The sequence below is a fragment of the Sturnus vulgaris genome, chromosome 1 (genome assembly GCF_052056855.1).
Source record: "Sturnus vulgaris isolate bStuVul1 chromosome 1, bStuVul1.hap1, whole genome shotgun sequence".
Classification (NCBI taxonomy): Eukaryota; Metazoa; Chordata; class Aves; order Passeriformes; family Sturnidae; genus Sturnus; species Sturnus vulgaris.
The window spans coordinates 88,129,708-88,148,045 of NC_142243.1; the positions used below are offsets into that span (position 1 = coordinate 88,129,708).

The window sequence follows — 18,338 nt, forward strand, 5'->3', positions numbered from 1 at the left end:
CCTTTGATCAAAGAGATTCTCTTTAGACTATGTAAGGCAAGAAAATGTACTGGGCATAACTTTACACAAGGTCTCTATCTAGATATATTTCTTGGAAATACTTAAGTATAAGGCAACATTATATCATTGGTGTTTTCCAAGGATAGAAAAGTTCTCTCTGAGCCAACTGGCATGGACAACAACACTAACAATTATCCGAGCCACAGTGCTTTCTTGAAAAGTGACAGCTCCAAATACACAGCAATATTATCTTCCTCTTAAAAAACAATCTTCTCCACTGGTTACTATTTACTCATATGTAGAGCACAGAACATCTGTAGGAGGAATGTTCATTAAAAGCACACCCCCCCCCCCCCCAAACTATCACTAATATAATTCCAGTTGGCTATAACCAATGCAGTTTAAAAAAAGAATGCTTCCATTCCTTTGTATTTCAGGTTTCTATCATCTTATATTTATGCGGGTATTTGAAGTGTGAAGCTGTTTTAGGACTCGTACATCAACTCTCATCTGTTAAAGTAGAGCTGCTATTAACATGAAAAAACTCATACTGGTACTTCTCCAAAATAACCAGTTGGTAAACAGCTTGTTAAATATTTACTCAATTGGAATAGATCCAACTCATGAAAAAAATAAGCAGGATTTTGTTTGGTGCTATAATTGCTAAACTGATTGTTACAATTGCTTCAAAATGTTCTCAGGAAGTTTTGTGAGAGAACAACAGAAAACAAGTCTGTTCTTATCAATGTGGGCAGGTTTTCAGTCTGGAAGTATCATCTTAAAAGTTGCATAGAAGTCAGAACCTAAAGAGACCCACTGCTTTTGATTCTCACACTATCACTGAACGATTGGGGTTGGAAGAGATCTCTGGATGTCTCCTGGTCCAATCCCCTGCTCAGGCAGGGCCACCTAAAGCCAGTTGCCTGAAATCATGTCTGGATGGCTTTGGACAATCTCCAAGGATGAAGATTTCACCACCTCTCCTAGGCAACCTCTGCCACTGCTCAGTCACTCTCACAGTGAAAGAGTGATGCTCATAATCTAGAGGGAAGCTCCTGTGTTTCAGATCGTGTCCATTGGCTACGGTCAACAGGGAAAAGAGCCTGGCTCCATTCTCTTTACATTTCAGGTATTTATATATATTCCTAAGATCCCCCTTCAACTTTCTCTCAAGGATAAAAGCAGCAAAACGTAGGCTTAAACATGAATGAAAACCAGAGCTAAATCAAGAGACTGCTTGCATTTAACAACAGGGTCAGTCTAGTGTTTAAGCAAGAAATCATTAACAGAAAGACGCAAAATTAAACTTCTTTATCTCCTTACTTAATTTGCAACATCTATGTTCCCTGGCCAGTGTTAGTAGTAATGCAAGTAGCAAATGGTATGACTGACCACCGGAGTGCTTTGGGTCTTTTTTTCTGATGGGTTGAAAAGGTTCATATAATTGAAAAATGTGGACTGAGCCACTTGAAATTTCTTTCTTGCATTCACTGTCAAAAAAAGACTTCATGTTTTGCCCACCAACTTCCGTAAATTAGAATACAAAAGCAGAAGTGCAAACAGTAAGGTACATACTTGTGACTAGAAATGTAGAAAGGTAAACTGGTACACCAAAAACCAAGAAAAAAAAATTGATGACTTTCTTGTGAGAAGGGAAACCATAATCAATTGTATATAATCTTAGTGCAAGATAAAAATTTCTTTGACATTATTTTGTTTTATATAAAGTATTCTGATGATACACCATAATGGTGACAAGTACACTTCCACTCCTCTTTAGGAGGTAAGCACGGCACTTAAATTTCAATGATGATGAAAACAACTGGTTTTGGGACAATTTTTTGAACAGATTTCTTTCCAAGAAAAATAAAGGCTAGAAATCTAGCTTCAGTTGATCCTCAATGAAAACTAACAAGCAGCATCAATTCTATCTGTAAAAAACATTTGCAGTCTGCACTCAAGGAGACAGATTTCATAACTTCATATTGGAGGCATCATGTCTTGTAAAAACATTCACTAATGTTCGCACTGCTTTGTACTTTGTCTGCTCCAGTCCGTCAACCCTCTACACCACATGCATGTAAACTGTTAAAACAAGAGTACCGTCAATAAAAGATCTGTTGACTGACACCATATTTCACAAATCTGATGACTTTCTGCATTGGCAGTAGCAACATTTCAGCTTTTCTTTATGCAATATGTAGAAGAATGATGCAATGTAATAATGCATCTGGTGTTTTTTCACTTGGCTATGCCCAAGGACTTTGAAAGCCTGCTTGCGCACTCTGGTCCTTCCATATTGTCCTCTTAGCCTGAAAAACACAAACTCCAGGACTAATTTTGTGCAAGCAGAATTCTTGTATGTTTAAGACTAATAAGAGCAAATTAAGCCACTGTCTGTTTTGAATATTGAAAATCACATCTCGGGTTTGCGTGAGAATGCTTTGGCAGTGGGGGGAGGGACAGATTGAATTAAAAAAAAACAAAACAAAACATCTGTTCAATTGTGTTCTGGTTCTGACCAAGACAGGGTTAATGTTTGCAGTAGCTGGAAAGTGGCATTGCTCGGATGGGGAGGTTATTCTATAGCACCTCACCTCATTGCCTGGGGTGGAAAAAGGGGGATTTTGAGGAGAAAGGGTTCCTTCCTGATGAGCAAGCCTGGCACTGGTCAGGTTCCCTGAGAATTTTGCATGTGAAATCACTCTCTAAGAAACACTCTTGTTGACAATATTGTTGCTTTTATTGATCCTTTTCTTATTTCATGGCTGCTCCCAGTAAATTGTTCTCATCTTAACCTGTTATCTTTGCCTTTTGTGCCTCCAATACAAGGGTGAGGATTATTGCATCCATCAAGGTAATTCTCTAATTAAATTACAGATTTATTCAAATCAAAAGGGTTGGTTTTTTTCCCCCCTTCACTAAAAGAGAAACACTCACTTCTCTAACTGACCAATCTAAGCAAGACATCCCTGAAAATAAAAAAGCAAGTTTCCCAAAGAAACACACTCACTAAGATGAAGCACTCTAAGAAAACAATATGCCATGGACTTTGATCAGATGACCTCCAAAGGTGTCTTCTAACTTACTGTATCACTTTATTGAAAACAAGGATCAAAGCTGCCATACTAAAACCTGGAGAACCTCTGCCTAACTGCTGCTCCAGATGAAGGCAGAGCAACGTTGCTATTGTAGTTCTAGTATTGGCAGCAAATCACCTTCACATCCACAAATCTGACATCAATGAAAGAGGCTTTCATTACAGTAGCTAGCCTCTGATTAATTCTCTTATGTATTTAATTCCTACTCTTCAATGCACAAAGCTTCTCAAGTATGATGTGCAATATTCTGTACTCTTATCTGATCAAGAGGATTATTAGCAATCCCGAAATCCACAGCTCTGTACATATAAGAGAAAGCAATTTCCATTTTCTCCCTACTTTGTGGCCAAGTGCTTGTAGCCCATTTTATACCAAGCTACACGTTCTTTCTCAAATAAGAATTCACTAAATTCACTCACTAAAACCAAACTATATTAATTCTTACTGAAGTCATACCTGCATGTTGGTCATGAGAAAACAAATAGAAGGCAGAAGGTGGAAGATGAACAGAACATTCATGTATGCCCAAAATTTTATCTTCGTAAGCTGAGAAAAAAAACAAACCTGTCTTTTTTGTTATTTATGTCACTGAGACTTGTACAATTAAAGCAAAGGGTTAAAGAACTAAATATTCCCCAAGAGTTCAAGTCACTGCACATAAATACTGTTGTGACTACAGATTGCAAAAGAACGGAAACACAGTAAATCATCCCGTTTTTTCTGAGAAATTCTGGGACTATGTTCTGAATTTCCAGGAACAGAAGACAAATACTGCCAAATCTCACTGCAGGATTTTTATTGAAGAGTTCAAGAATTTGGAAAGGACTTCTGAAAGCCACTGAAAGATAGTATTGATTTTTTTTTTTAACAGAGCTAGAGATTGTTTCTCAGAGAATGCACTCAGTGTGACTGTTTATGTGCTAACTCCTGAGGTTAAAAGAAGAAAAAAGCTCTTAAACAAGACCTGAAAGGTTTTGAAAGCAGCAAACCTTGCAAACAAAGAGCCCAGTAAGAAAGTCAGAGATCTATACCTTGCCCATCTCTCTAAAAACATTTAAAAAAACAAGAGAAGGTGGATTAACAGCAAGACATTCTAAAGGATATTCTGTTGGGCATATTCACTTACCCAGGTTCTCATTTTTATTGCCTTGAATATAATTCCAACCTCCAATGTGTAATACAGAATTTACAGCGTTAAGGTCCCAACCTTGGGATTTCTGGAGCTGCGTCCTTCATAGCTTTTCATTCACATTAAGTAAGAAAATGTGCTGAAAAAATAGAATACTTCTTTACACTCTAATCTAGAGCATATTTAGTTTAACCTTCTTTCAGCCCTTTACCAACAAACTGCTTTCACTGCAGCCAAATTTGAAAGACAAGTTGATGAAAGCTCCTAAGTCAGATTTAGTAGGGGTGGAAAAACAGATGTTCAGGGTTTTTTTAATGCAAACTTCAGTTCTGACAGAAGGCACAGTAGTTGTGAATGGGCTTCCACAGCTAGTCTTCAAACTGGCTATAAGCACTTAGGGTAGTTAATACACAGTAAGCTTTGACCAAAAATAACTGAGTCACTTTCCCACCATCTTAAGGCACCCCATGTTGCTGTGACACTTCCAGTCTGCTGAGTGCCCCAGACTAAAGCAGATTATCTACAGGATTTGTCAGAGAAAGGGAAGTAACAATGAAAATTCACATTTTTACTTCCTATGAACTACTGAAGACACTGTTTTCAGAGGAGAGATTGACACTCAGTTAAAGATTTGCAGCTCAAAAATGACTGCCTAGAATGTCAAGTTTCTTTTACATAGCTCTCCTTTCCCTCAGCTTCACATCATGACTCAGATGATGCTCTAAATGAATTGGAAGCATAATTTCACAGTGCATCAAAATTATGAAGTCCAGGCACATCTATTCACATATTCTTTTAAATTCATAGATCCAAGTATAGTAACAGATTTTCAGGACATCCAGTTTCTCAAAGTCCAGTCTATTTTTATAGCTGCAAAAGAAGCTATAAAAGAATGTTATGCTATGTTTTTGCCTGCTATCGGGAAAAGTATTCAGGTACATTCAGCTGACAACTCAGCATATACTAACATTAGACTTTTAACTAATTAGAGGTTTCCTGTTGGGGGAAAAAATTGTAAGTTTACATATTACACAACATGTATGAATCCTAATTCTAAAGAGATTTTCTAGAAAAACTGTTGTTGTTTTTATCTGTATTTTGCTTTTCTTCCAAATGAGTAGCATGACTGTAGTAATCACTACTAGCAATGTTTCTCTTGGGACAGAACGTTTTAATGTCACATGACACTGTTTAATTATTTGTGTATCTGCAGGGTCCAAAATCGTAACTGAATCCTCAGGGTGGTAATCATATTATGAAAACAGAAGATAAAAAGTGCAAAGAAAAGTTCATATCCAAACTAGCAATTTACAGTTTCATAAAAAATACAAAGCAAGCATTATGTCAACTAAAACTGCCCAGGGAAAAAAGAGAACTTTTACATGCATTTTTGTCGAGTACCTTTGAATTTAGCTGAGGGTTTTTTAAAATATACTCTTTGTAATATGCCATATTGGCTGCTTAGATACAGCACAATGACTCAAAAAGCATAGGATCTAACCAAGTGTAAAAATCTCTGCCTTTGTTCCTACAAATTTAGCAATCTGCAAACTGATACATTTTGGTGCAAGGCATTTCACTGGTACTGTAGCTTGCCACCTTTTCTTTGGAAACAAGTACCTTCTCCCAAATAGGAAATGGCTATTTGAAAGACAAATATCAAATCTGTATATATTAACGACCCAGTTTTTTTCAGCAGAACTTGAACACAGGATGGTAACAGAGGCTCTGTTTCCAAAATGTTAGCAAAGCCCAGAGAATTGCCAGACAGCTATTAGCAGTTTGATGAAAAGTTTGAACGCACAATCAATCACCGGCACACAGCAATATGATGCTACAAGCTGACATGAACATGCAATTTCACAACTTACTATCCGATAAGGAAGATGTAAAAAGGAGTCTGGGCAGCCAGCTAAAGCCATTTGTTCCTTCAAATTTCTTCAAATTACATCTACTGCTTCCCAGGACCTGCAGAGTACAAACAAACTGTCAGAAACCATACTGAAGACATTTCATCAACTTATTATTGAAAACAGTTGGAGGAGGAAGACCGAGAAGATCAAGATGAGGTGATGAGGATTTGCATAAACTTGAAGTAGAAAATGTGCACATTTGCTGCCTGTAGCCTAGCAAACATGTTCAATTTAGTATTTCATTTAAAAACCCAACATAACTATTCTCAGGCTGTGCAGCTCCTGCTTTATCTCCACTGTTCAGGCAAAAATGAAGGCCTCTCTTCACAGCAAAACCCTAACCATTTGAAAAATGGTTCTCACCACCTGAGGCTATGTTTTCAATTGTGGAAAGAAAACACTGAAATCTGAGTTAATTAAGATGACAGTCACTTATCACAGAATCACTTAAGTTGGGAAAAACCCATAAGATCACCAACATCGTTATACAGCATCAGTCTTCAATGCCTGGCTACACAACACTTCTAACCTTTACCCTTTCCTGCCTGCCTTTTCCCCCATGGTTTTATTCTCACACAATATATCAGAGTGTCACATACAAAATCATTCAAGTCTTGCACTTGTCCTTCTGAGTAATTATTAGCAGCAGCTTTGCAAGGTGAGTTGTGTTTTCTTTAAAGCATCACTTTGTGATCAAATAGAGTCTGAAAAGAAATCTGCAAACGTTTAGAGGTACATATGGCTAAAGAACTAAAAATAAGAAGGCAAGACAGTGTCAAGAAAGTTATTATAACTTCCTCATAGCAAAGGAAACAAAAATAAACCTAAATAAATAAATAAAGCACTATTTGCTGCTCCAGGATTTTTTCCTATCAGTGGTGGACACATCTCTGCAGTGTAAGACAAGCGATGCCACTTCCAAGCAGACGAAAAAGGCATGACTGGGGAAAACAGGCTGCAAAGCACAGCCAGAACTTTTACTTCTACCACAAGCAAGCTCCTGTCTGCTTTGCTGTTAATTATCAATTACGTGTTCAAAATAAAAGCCCGAGTTTTAAACAGGCTACCCACTGCTCTCTGGTAAGCACGAACTGTCACCAAACCAAAGCTGCCAGCAAAATTTATGAGACAGTTAAGTGAGGGACAAGGGTAAAAAAACATCCTGGACAAACTGTTCCCGGATGACTTCCTGCCTATGGTCCACAAACCATGCACTCATCAAGAAAGCTTTATTTTGTCTAGTTCCAGGATGAGTCTGGCTGAGGTCTGGTAGCTTCCTCCTCTATCAGTAAGGCAGGCAAACTCCTGGGAACTTCTTTCCAGGAAGTAGTTACTGGACTTCTGCAGTGATCAATTCATACAGCCAATTACCCTAGGAGGAAACTGGTTTTGGCAATAGCAAGTCTGAAAATCCATTTAATCAAATATGTACAAATCCAGTTGGTTATTCTAGGTAAGTAAATACTATGAAAAAAAAAATTTTAAACCCAAAATCTTACAGGATTCCAAGGGGGAGGGGAAGCCACATCAAGCATCTAACTCTGTAGACACATTACTCAACTTGCACTACTGCTAGTCTTTAAACATATAAACAGTGGTCTACAGCCTTCTAACTACTTCTCCACACCTAAAAGTTTGCAGTCAGTTTTAAAGATTGATCTGAAGATTTCACTTTAATCACCTAGTTTGCTCCAGGAGAATTAAACAAGATTTAAGAAAAGCTCTTTAAAAATCTTTTCACCTGGGGAAGTACAATTTTCTTTTCTTTCTCGTAAGCACATCTACAGAGAAATTAAGCAAGCCACTGAAATAACTGTTATCAAGTTGGTAAAATGCATCCAGAATAAAGAGAAGTGTATTATTAGCCTCTTAACCCACCAAGACTAAAGAAAGTTTGCATAAAGGGCTAAGGGAAAAGAAATGAGCTCTACACTGCAACAGTTTTATGTTCATTATCACTTCAGTATTTAGACATCAGGAAAAGGCATAACTGCTGCAAATTTAATGCTCGGTTATTTAGGATTGAATATCAAAATACTGGTCTTTTAACATTTCAGCAAAAGGCTCCAATTCACTTAAAGCAAGATAGATTAAATATGTTCCTCAACAATACCAGACCAATTTGTCTACTCTTGGGCATGCTGCAGTTTATGCCACAGCCCCATTACCCCAGTGGAAGATCATAAATTACCTCAAACAACAGTTAGAGTCAAGACTGCATAATTTATCAAGAACCATTTGCTTTGCTGCTACATTCTTGAGTATTCATTTGTTAACGCTGCAGAAACAGAGGAAAGCAATAATCTCTAGATGGTATCATTCCTGGTCAGTCACACATTAACACTGATTTAAGATCTCATCTCTTTTTTCTGTCTAAAACAGTTTATCAACCTAGTCCTACCCTAGGAATACAAAAAGCCTTTGCTCACCTTTAAGACCTAAGGTCCTTTGTACCACATCAACAAGTAATAAATTTCATAGGGACAAAACTCTACAGCAATTCACTTGTCCCACAGATAAATACTAGAACTTAAAAAAAATAGATTAATCTTTCCTGTGCTGTTGTCTTCAAGCACGGTATTTAGCATGTCACTTCTCGTCAGAGACTATAGCTCTACACAGACACACATGTTCTTTCCACACAAGTTACAGAGCACAAATCACAAAGAGGTATTCAAGTGCCAAGTTACTGCCCTTTTCCTAAAGGGCCTTAGATGGAGGAGGGGAATTCCAAAGGATTGTAGATAGGAAACAAGCTATGTAGTCGATCACTGTTACAAAACTCAGGACATTCAGTGGTGAGAGCAACTCATGAAGCATCAAGGGAGACAGCCTGTGCACATTCAGAACCCAGCCATTTCATGTGCTTTCCTTGGCTCCAGAGCTCTGCCTTGGACAGAGGCCCTGAAAGAAGGACAGTCGTGATAAACCACATTTCAAAGGTTACGAGACTGTCACACTAAAAATCATTCTCCAGAATAAAGAATGGACTACTGTGAGGCATATTTAATGTCTCAGTCTCTCAAAAGTGTTAAACAAACTCACACCATCTAAAAGGTTGACATTAATTCTGCATGAAAAACACTGCAAGTATTCACCCTGGAGATTGTAACTGCTCTGAATGGGTGGTTTAAGCCACAATCAAATTACTCAGCTAACCAGCAGATTAAGTTGTCTATTAACTGCAAATTAAGCCCATCACCAGGTATGTTTTTCTGATTTATCACTAGTTATCTGCACATTCCCAGCAGAGGAAACACTATCTCGCCCAGCACTCTGGAAGCAGACACAGCCTACGCACCTACAGATACTGGGGTAGGAAAATGGCAGGGGTATGGTCACTCTGCCAATTCAGGAAGTTTTCCAGGTTCTACATGTGCCATCTGTCAAAGTCTTTAAATTCAAGAGAAAAATAATTTTCAAAAATGCAATTGCTTGTAGATTAGTTAGGAACAGGAGGAGGAGGAGGAAAAAAAAGCAAAGGATTTTAACCTGGCAGAGTTGCAAGACAAGCTCCAGAGCTCTTGAAAACTGGATTTATGCTCTTTTATGAAAGGTAACTTAACAAATTTGTTGAATGTTATACCCTTTTAAGTATTTAATAATTTTTCTTCTATAATGTTCTGCTTTCTATAGATGAACTATTGTGAAAGAGGGAAGGGGAAAAAAGCTTCAACAGTCTTAATTTTGACCTGAAGATCTTTATCTAAGATCTCAGGTTTTACATACAAGTTAAAAACCTTTCCCTCCCTTTAATGTATATCTTTCATTCTCTCAGACACTAAGTATCACTATTACATTTTTCCCCACAAAACTGAATGAGGTTTAGCAGACCAAACCTGGATTTTCCTAAGAAACTAGAACATGATCTTGAAACTGAATCAATACAATATTCTCCCCTAACTAACCTTCAGGACTGTCTGAGTTAAGTCTACTGGACTCAAAATGTAACATCTTGAAGACCGAGGGAGAAGAAGATCCTCTCTTCTTGGTCTACACAAGGAGCAATCTCCAATACTTCAACTGGCTGTTCCTCTGGCTGTGGGCTCCCTACTACTTCATATCATCTAGTAAAGTGTTCTGGTTTCTTCTGCAGACATGTGTGTACATATATATATATATATACATATATACACACACACACGGGTATTTTATCTGTAACACCAGAACAGGTTTACAAGGTGAGGTGAGGCAGTTAAATGGATACACCAAGCAACCCTCTGCAACACAGGCAAGAGTGCCCATACTCTGACACTTTCTTACCAGTCTACTCCTATTGCCATAGTTACAATGGAAATAAAGTTGGATACAAGCAGCATGAAGTATGCCAGTGAATTTTCTGTAGTTGAAAGACCTAACAGCCAGCTATGTCCCCAGCTGCACTGAAACTGCGGACCCAGATGTGCTTTTGCACGCAAGATTCAGACAATCTCTCACAAAAATGAAGCCTGAATGACTATGTGGGCTGAAAAGAAAGTGCCATCAGATTCCTGAGCTGCCTGGACCAAGGAGACTAAAATACCCTTGGCAGCACACAAGATTTGCCATCAGATTTCATCACAGCTTCAGCAACCAGTACATGTAAGGATTTCTAAAGCATCTTCCCCTCTTTTAGCGATAGCTTCAAGTGGAGACCGTGTCAATTTACAACACTGAGAATGCCCCTAAGGGATCACTTGGTCAGCAGGACTGGATTTATCACCTCAAACATTTTACTGACCACTTTCTCAACTTAGTTCAAACACACACTTGCTTCTCTCCCCAGCTCTGAACGTCCCTCCTCACACTCAGTCTCCAGCCTGCCCATGCTGAAAAATAAGACCTGGCTAGTTTCCCTTCAAACAATGTTTGTCCTCCAAAACACGTCCAAAACACTCCAGAATGGAATCACTCTCCAACCGCAAAAGACTTAATGACATGATTGTCAACACCCTGATGGCCTACTGAGATTAGCAGCAGGTAATGTTTAAGAATACCTGCAGCTTTCCCAATTTCTCCCCATTTCCCTTGCAAGAATTTGTGTCTTCACACCCATTTTGTTACACATATGTACCCGAAAAGCATTTGCAAGTCTATGATATGGAGCAATTGCCTAACTAGAGGAATACTTTGAACTTCTTTGAAAACAAAACATTGTTCTAGCTAAAATTTCAAGTGAGTGTTGCGCACTAAAATGAAAAGCACTGTTCAAAATATAAATCATCAATCAAAAGCACTTCAGTTACGTCCAAACACTCCCACGAAACCATACTAAAAAATCTGGTCTTATAAAAAAAGGGAATATAATTCTCTTTTGCCATTCTTAATTGCAAAGCTGTTAGTCTAAATATTACACCTTGTAAAGGAAGCCATTTGCCATTGTACTTTTGCCAGAAAGTGAAGAATCTTGGCAACGGCAATTCAGGCTTTTGAAAGCCAAAACAGATACATACTTCAGAAGAAGCACAGAAGAGCTGATGCCATCCCACTTCGAGCCCTGCCAAATAAAATTAAATAAAATATATGCAGTTCAGCATTTTTTGGTTTCCTGAATCTGCCTAAAATTTTGAAAGGGCTCAAGACTCATAGCCTGTGAATTCATGTTCACCTCCTGACAGAACAGTTTCACTGACAGCAAAGATAAGGTCTTGGCAAAAAAAAAAAAAAAAAAAAAAAAAAAAAAAAAAAAAAAACAACCAAAAAACACCCCAACGGTATTTAGCCCAACAACATTGGACGCCACCACCAAAAAAACAACCAAGTAAAAAAACCAAAAAAACAAAACAAGAAAACCAAACAACAAATCCCAAACCTACTATGAACTTTGGAAATATTTACAAAAGTCTGCAGTTTCACTGTCTTCCTTGATTACTGAAAATCCTCTTCTGTCTCCTAACAACTTCAAATCCATAGCAAAGAAAATGAAAGCAACTAAACAACTGTGGCAACTAAACAGAGACTTGTACCAAAGTCTAAAAGAAATGTTAATTAGACAGAAACTGAAATAAAAACCATGTAGTATACAGCAGACAACCCCACCAGCAAGGCACATGCAGAGATAGAGAAGATGCAAGGATGCATGACTGGGACATGAGATGTACACGAGTGAGGCAGCCCAAGGTGAACTTCACCTGACAATGCCATGACTAATGGTCTCCAGTTTTCAATATACCGTTTCTCATTATGTCCTTTGCCCCCAGAGAACCAAAAAAACCACTCCATTCTCTGTGTCATCACTGTCTTGTCTCTGTTCCCCACCCAAATCTAGTCACATTTCTCATAAAACAGAATCCAAAATTTTGTAATTTTGAGAAGCAGCCTAAATAATTATTTCCTTATGTTATTTTAAGCTTTTCTTATCCAACCTGAAGACTTAGAGTGAAGTTATACAACAGTCAAGATGATTTAATAGCTTGTTACTGCCAAGAACAGGACAGACATCCCACTCTCTTCATCAGCCCTTGCTCTGTTTTCTTCCTCCACTTCCTCCCAGCAGCTTCATGGCACTCCCTCCTTCTCCCCCTTTTGTGTCATGTATGGTCCTTAATGAGTTCAGCTTGTGTTAATTAACGCATTTGTTTTGCTGGGTTAGTGTTCTGCTAAGGAAGCAAATGCAATAAACTTAGGTCTGACAGGCAGTTCAGCTGGCACAATGCGAACAGCAGGAGACCATGAGCAAGTGGGGAAGGGAACAGGATCACCCGTCTCCAGTGGCAGCAAAATATTACATTGGCCAAGGCAACCTGTGAACTTTCATTTTCTTTGTTTGTTGCCATTAGGGGCTGGAAAACCTTTCCTACTGCACATCCATGAGAATTACTGCTTTCCAGGCATCTCACAGAAGTTAAACATTCGAACAGATCTCCAAATAAAACATGAAGTTTTTCTCAAAGGCACTTACTTTCACCTTCTGGTACCAACCCAACTAAAGTCTCCTTTTGTTGCATACTTACCAAAACATTGCTTTTTGCATTCAACACACTACTGAGCCTTTCTGCTTTCAACAAGCAACTGGTGTGAATGGTCCTTCCCTCTGCTCTGTGGTGGGATTTGAAAGCCAAGGACTCTAGATCCCGAAACACAGAGACTAAACTACACACAAGACATTCTTCTAAACAATTAAGAGTTCATCAGCCTCTGTACAGTGCTGGTTTGTGTTGCTTCTTTTTAAGAAAGTCAAATCATTAAAGATTCTGTTTGAAACCACAGCTTAATCTACATGCTTATCCATAAACATCCATTGGAAAGATCTACCAGACTCAACTTGCCTTTACTAATGTGACAAGATGGTAAGCATGCCCTCCTCAGCTGTTACTTTTACAGCCTCCTGACAAAAGTTGGAAGGCTGTAAAAGTAACAGCTGAGTAGTGCATAATAATAGTTGAAATACATATATGAAGGTTTGATAGAGAGACTTTTAAACTCAGAGTAGCAATCTGCAGCAATGATGCCCTGCTCTCAGCTTCTGTTCCTTTACTTCTCTATAACACTCCTTCATTTTGGAGGAGAATCTTCCAAAGCATGCAGAAACCTTTTTTCCCCTCCTAGCTGATGCAAAAGACAAGATATAAAAAAAAGGAGAAACCAAGGACCAAAAGGTAATCTTCTACGATATGACCTACTGATCACTTTTTCAAGCAGTTTAAGCCTGTTTCATCCTAATGATGCATTCATCAATCATCACAATTATTCACAGCCTATTTTTCTTTACTTGGATCTTTATGCAGGGGGCTCCATAGCTTGTCAAAGAACTTCCTATGTTTTTGTTACACCACACTAGCTACAGAGGGCTGACCATAAGGCTGACTTCAATACCAGCACTCACACTTGTACACAGAATCATTCACATCCCTCCTTAGCATCTCTCCTGCTCCTTAGCATCTTCAGGTGGGTTAAAATACTTTTCCTGGATTTAAAACTTTACTATTGTGGACCAATGACATCAGACATAAGGTTTTTAACTTTGACAATTTACAGGGTTTAAAGCTGATAGTTAACACAGTAATTGTGTTCTCTTGGTACAAGACTTTTTGGGAAGAGTGATTAACTAGGATTATCAGAAGCTTTTATATAGCTTCTATATTTTATATAGACATCAAGCTTTGTGTTTTTGAAGAAAAGTAATTGAAAGAGGCTTTTACAGTTATCTATGATTTATGTTCATGAATAAGCACTGGTTTATTTACATAGTTTAATCCCATACAAATGGTTGAAGCTAGAAGGCAAGTTTAGACAATCCAATTCAAACTGCAAACTACTCACTAAGATGGTATCTTTGTGAGATACCATAAAAGGTACACTTAAGCGAGAAGGTTACTCTCAGTATACCTCATTTGTATGGTCAGAACACTCAAAAGAAGAACTTTCTGCTTAGCCTCTGAAAAAAAAAAAAAAAAATCACATTCTGTGAGCAGAGATGCATCCCCCAGCATCAACAGTACGTTAATTCACCTTCCTAGTAGTGGTGTGGTAACCATTTGCAAATATTATTTATTCCAAAGAATTCAACTGTTGAAACAAGTTTGACAGGTGACAAGAACACCATAGTAAGCAACAGTAGCAAGTAGCAAAAATTAGCAAACCTCTTTTACCTCTCTTGCACAGCAGCATAAGGGCTACCACAGAATGGCTTGTAAAAGATAATTCAACAGAGCCAGGAGAGCTCTGGGCTACATCAATCCCAAGCAAGCAGGCAACGACCAACTCTGCTTCTAGCTGCAACGAGTGCAAGGAGGCAACTCCAACAAATACTGTGCTGCTCCTGAGATGAACACAAAATCCTGTCTATTCAAGAGGGCTATAATAAAGAAGTGCAAGGGATAACACACGGAAATTAAAGGAATTAATTCTTCATACACCCTTGATTGACTGGAACATAAAACACTGTACCCAGTTTGGAGACTGCACTCATTCCTCCCATGCCATGAAGCACCAGCAGTGCCAGAGCTCGCTCAACTGCAAAAAAACTGCCTGTGGTTTTAAGATACTGATGTCACAGATACCCCCATGTGTACTTTAACGCTGCCTCACTAACAAATCACAGCAATCTCTTCTTAGAGCAAAGAGACCATTTTGTAATCTCAAATACATTTGCTGGCATTATGCAACACACAAGCTTCAAATCCACGGGTGGCTTACGGTTAGCAGCAGGCAATCAGTGCCGACTTTCAGAACACAACTAAAACGTTACTGGTGCTCTATTCTTGAATACAAGCTAAGAATGCCTATAAATAAATAAATAAATAAAGGATAGCAGCAATGCAAAAGTCTTTCTTACCCTCTTATGTTTTTTAGCCCTTCAAAAGCAATTTCAGGCTGACATCTCAAAAGGGAGTATGCTGACCTACTTGCAAATATAATACCACCCTGGGACAAACAGGGCATAGCTTTTTCAAATAAGTGTAAGAAAAACAGAAAATAAACCTACAGAAAAGGTTAATATTTTGTACAAGAGCTAATGTTCAACAAAAAGCTGAAATCTGGCCAACTGATCACATGTTTCATGTGCATTAGTGAACACTTATTTACTGCTATTAACTTGTACCTGCAGAGAGGAAGAAAGAGGATATTCTTCTTTTGATTCTGAAGGTCACAAGGTGACCAAAATCCCAGCTTAATGAAGACTGTGGTGAGGTTGCAAGTGTCACAGCTTCCACCAACCCTTTCAAAATGCAGTGTTGGAAAGCACAGGGAAGAAAACTGAAGTAATACCACCCAGGCTTCATAGACTATGTCAACTTAATTAGAATGGTATTTTGGCAGTACCAAAAGATTACGTATCGAAGGCTGGGTATCAGGCCAAATAACTTGACTGGAATATTTCGCCAAGCCACCTACATTAAGAGCCACCTCCCTGTACTTTCAGGGTGCCATAAAGGAAATCTGTTGTTTCAGGCCTTAGGAGGCTGTTTAAAAGAGGTACGTAATGTTGAATATTCCCAGCACTGAAGGTTTACTAGATATGCACTGAACAAGGAGCATCCCTAGTTAACCTTCAGACTCCAGAGCTGCCAAAGGGGAACATTTGTTCTCCAAGGGTGTAGGCTCCAGATGTAGCCAAAGCTCCTTCCCCATGTACCAATGTACTCCAAGGCTGGAACCCACACACAGGTCCCACCTGCATTCTCCCACCTCCAAGGCTGTCCAACTGGTACTGGCAGCAGTGGAAAGGAGGGAAAAGGTGGCATGTAAGTGTCCTGCTCCACAACATCGTTTTATAGGCTTGTAGTACATTGCTCACAGAAGCAAATCAACATCCAGGCTGCACAGGCAGCTGACCACAACACTATTACAGGATACGAAGGCAGTCACATACCCTAGGTGGTGGTGCATGTGTGCAGAGAAATGCACATGCCTGCACTGCCACATCAGTCAGGGAGGAGAAACAAGCTCTCCCTTATGTGCAGGCCATCTCAATCCACAGAAGCTATCTGGACGTCAGAGAAAGATGGGGCTTGCATGAGATGAGCTCAAGAAGCCACTTACAACCTACACAATTCAACAAAGCACACCACTGGAGCACCTCGTTCTTTCCATTGACATAGAAAACTGGTCCAGATGTAGCATCCGTGATCTGGAAACAAAAAAAAACAGCCAAAGGAATCCTTCCCCAGGGTACAGCACTGGAACTTCAAACTCTCAGCACCTCTGGACAAGACTGACATTTATGCCAAGCCAGTCATGCACTATCCCCAGACTTTCAGTCTCTGTACTGCAGAAGACAATCCTGACAAAGCTTCAGTTTCTCTTAGCAACTTTTAGGGCTTAATTTCACTCAGTATGTATGTGTGTATAATACATATATTATACACATTCACATGCACTTACATGTGCCTGTGAACTCTATGGACTCTAGATGAAGAGATTCCTTAGCAGCAGCACAGAATGCAAGATACCAGTCGACCTCGTGAAAAATAAAAAATCTGTTTTCTTCCCTGAGTTTCTTTAGCTGTTTGATGCAGAGATTTTATTCACACTTTGCTGCTCCAAAAAGTTGTCCCTCTCCCAAAATACACTGCAGTATAACAAAACAAAACATTTAACAAAGGAGCAGATGAGTTCTCTTGCAAAAGCCTCTGTGAATATCAGAAATTTGAATTTCTAATTGCTGCTGTTAATTGATAAAATAGTAATTCCGAATTTTTTTGCTACTTTGTATTTTGATCTATAAAAGCATTCACTCATCATTAATACAATCAATTTGACAGATGCATCAGAAAAGTCTCGATTTTCATTTCAGCCTTGCTAATTAGAAGTTCTATTTTATTAAAAACCAGCTCTGCATGAAGAGATGGCTTCACGCAACTGCGTGTTTTACACAAATACCTCCCACAGGTTTTCATGCTACTTTCTGTCACTGGAAGAAAACTATTCCCTTCACCTAATTGCTCTGATGCTTACAGATTTCAGCAATCACTAGCTTGTAATATTTCCCACCTCCTTCAAATGGACAGCAATACCACAAAATTTGCCACTAATGTCCAATACTCTCCCCTCTTTATGGCATTACTGGTCTTAGATAAATTGCACTACGGCTTGAAAACCATTACATTTGTTTCCTGAAACACCTTTGCCTACACATCTTCTCCAGTCCAATAACTTGTATATGCCAACAGCCTAAAATGAGCAGCCCAGTTTTCATGAGGACTCTCCCATTTAAGTAAATTACAACTTCCTCATTATACAAACCCAAAAGGTTTCTCTCCAAAACTAGACAGAAGCAAAAGTTCATTGAAGCTGGAGGCTGGTTTGAGAAGGCTGCTCCATATAGAAGTGCTCTTCTCTCTGTGGCAGGTGATGATAACCACTGTTCCCACAGAAGGTCCCAGCTGCACAACTTCCTGGTCTTGTCTCTCAAGCTGCAGACATACCCTCCTATTCTGCTACTGCAGAAATGCAACACACTGCCTAATGCAGCACTCTGGTCAGCCCCAGTGGGACAAGCAAGCAGCAGGAATGACACAGATATAATTTTGCCCATGACAGCAAGTAGCACATGGTCAGAAAAGACCTTGCAGCTCCAGTTAAGAAGTGCAGGATTATAGAAAATCACTACCAATGCATGAGGAGGGAGAAATATTGAGAACAACAGGAAACAAGCACCTAAATCGCTCCCATGGTCTAAGGGACAGAAAGACATGGCTGATTTCTACCAGACTTGGATGACAGATCCCTACGTCTTAACACAGATCTGTCTAAGGCAGGTTAAACCTTTTA

General features: G+C 39.0%; 1 protein-coding gene across 1 annotated transcript in view; it reads right to left on the reverse strand.

The window, feature by feature from the left end:
- The window catches only part of GRB10 (growth factor receptor bound protein 10), a 142,301-nt gene that overhangs the window by 100,072 nt on the left and 23,891 nt on the right, over window positions 1–18,338 (reverse strand). The window contains exon 2 of the mRNA XM_014872283.2: window positions 6,102–6,198. Within this exon, the coding sequence (XP_014727769.1) occupies window positions 6,102–6,152 (51 nt within the window). The 5' untranslated portion in view covers window positions 6,153–6,198. The remainder of the gene's footprint in view (window positions 1–6,101; window positions 6,199–18,338) is intronic.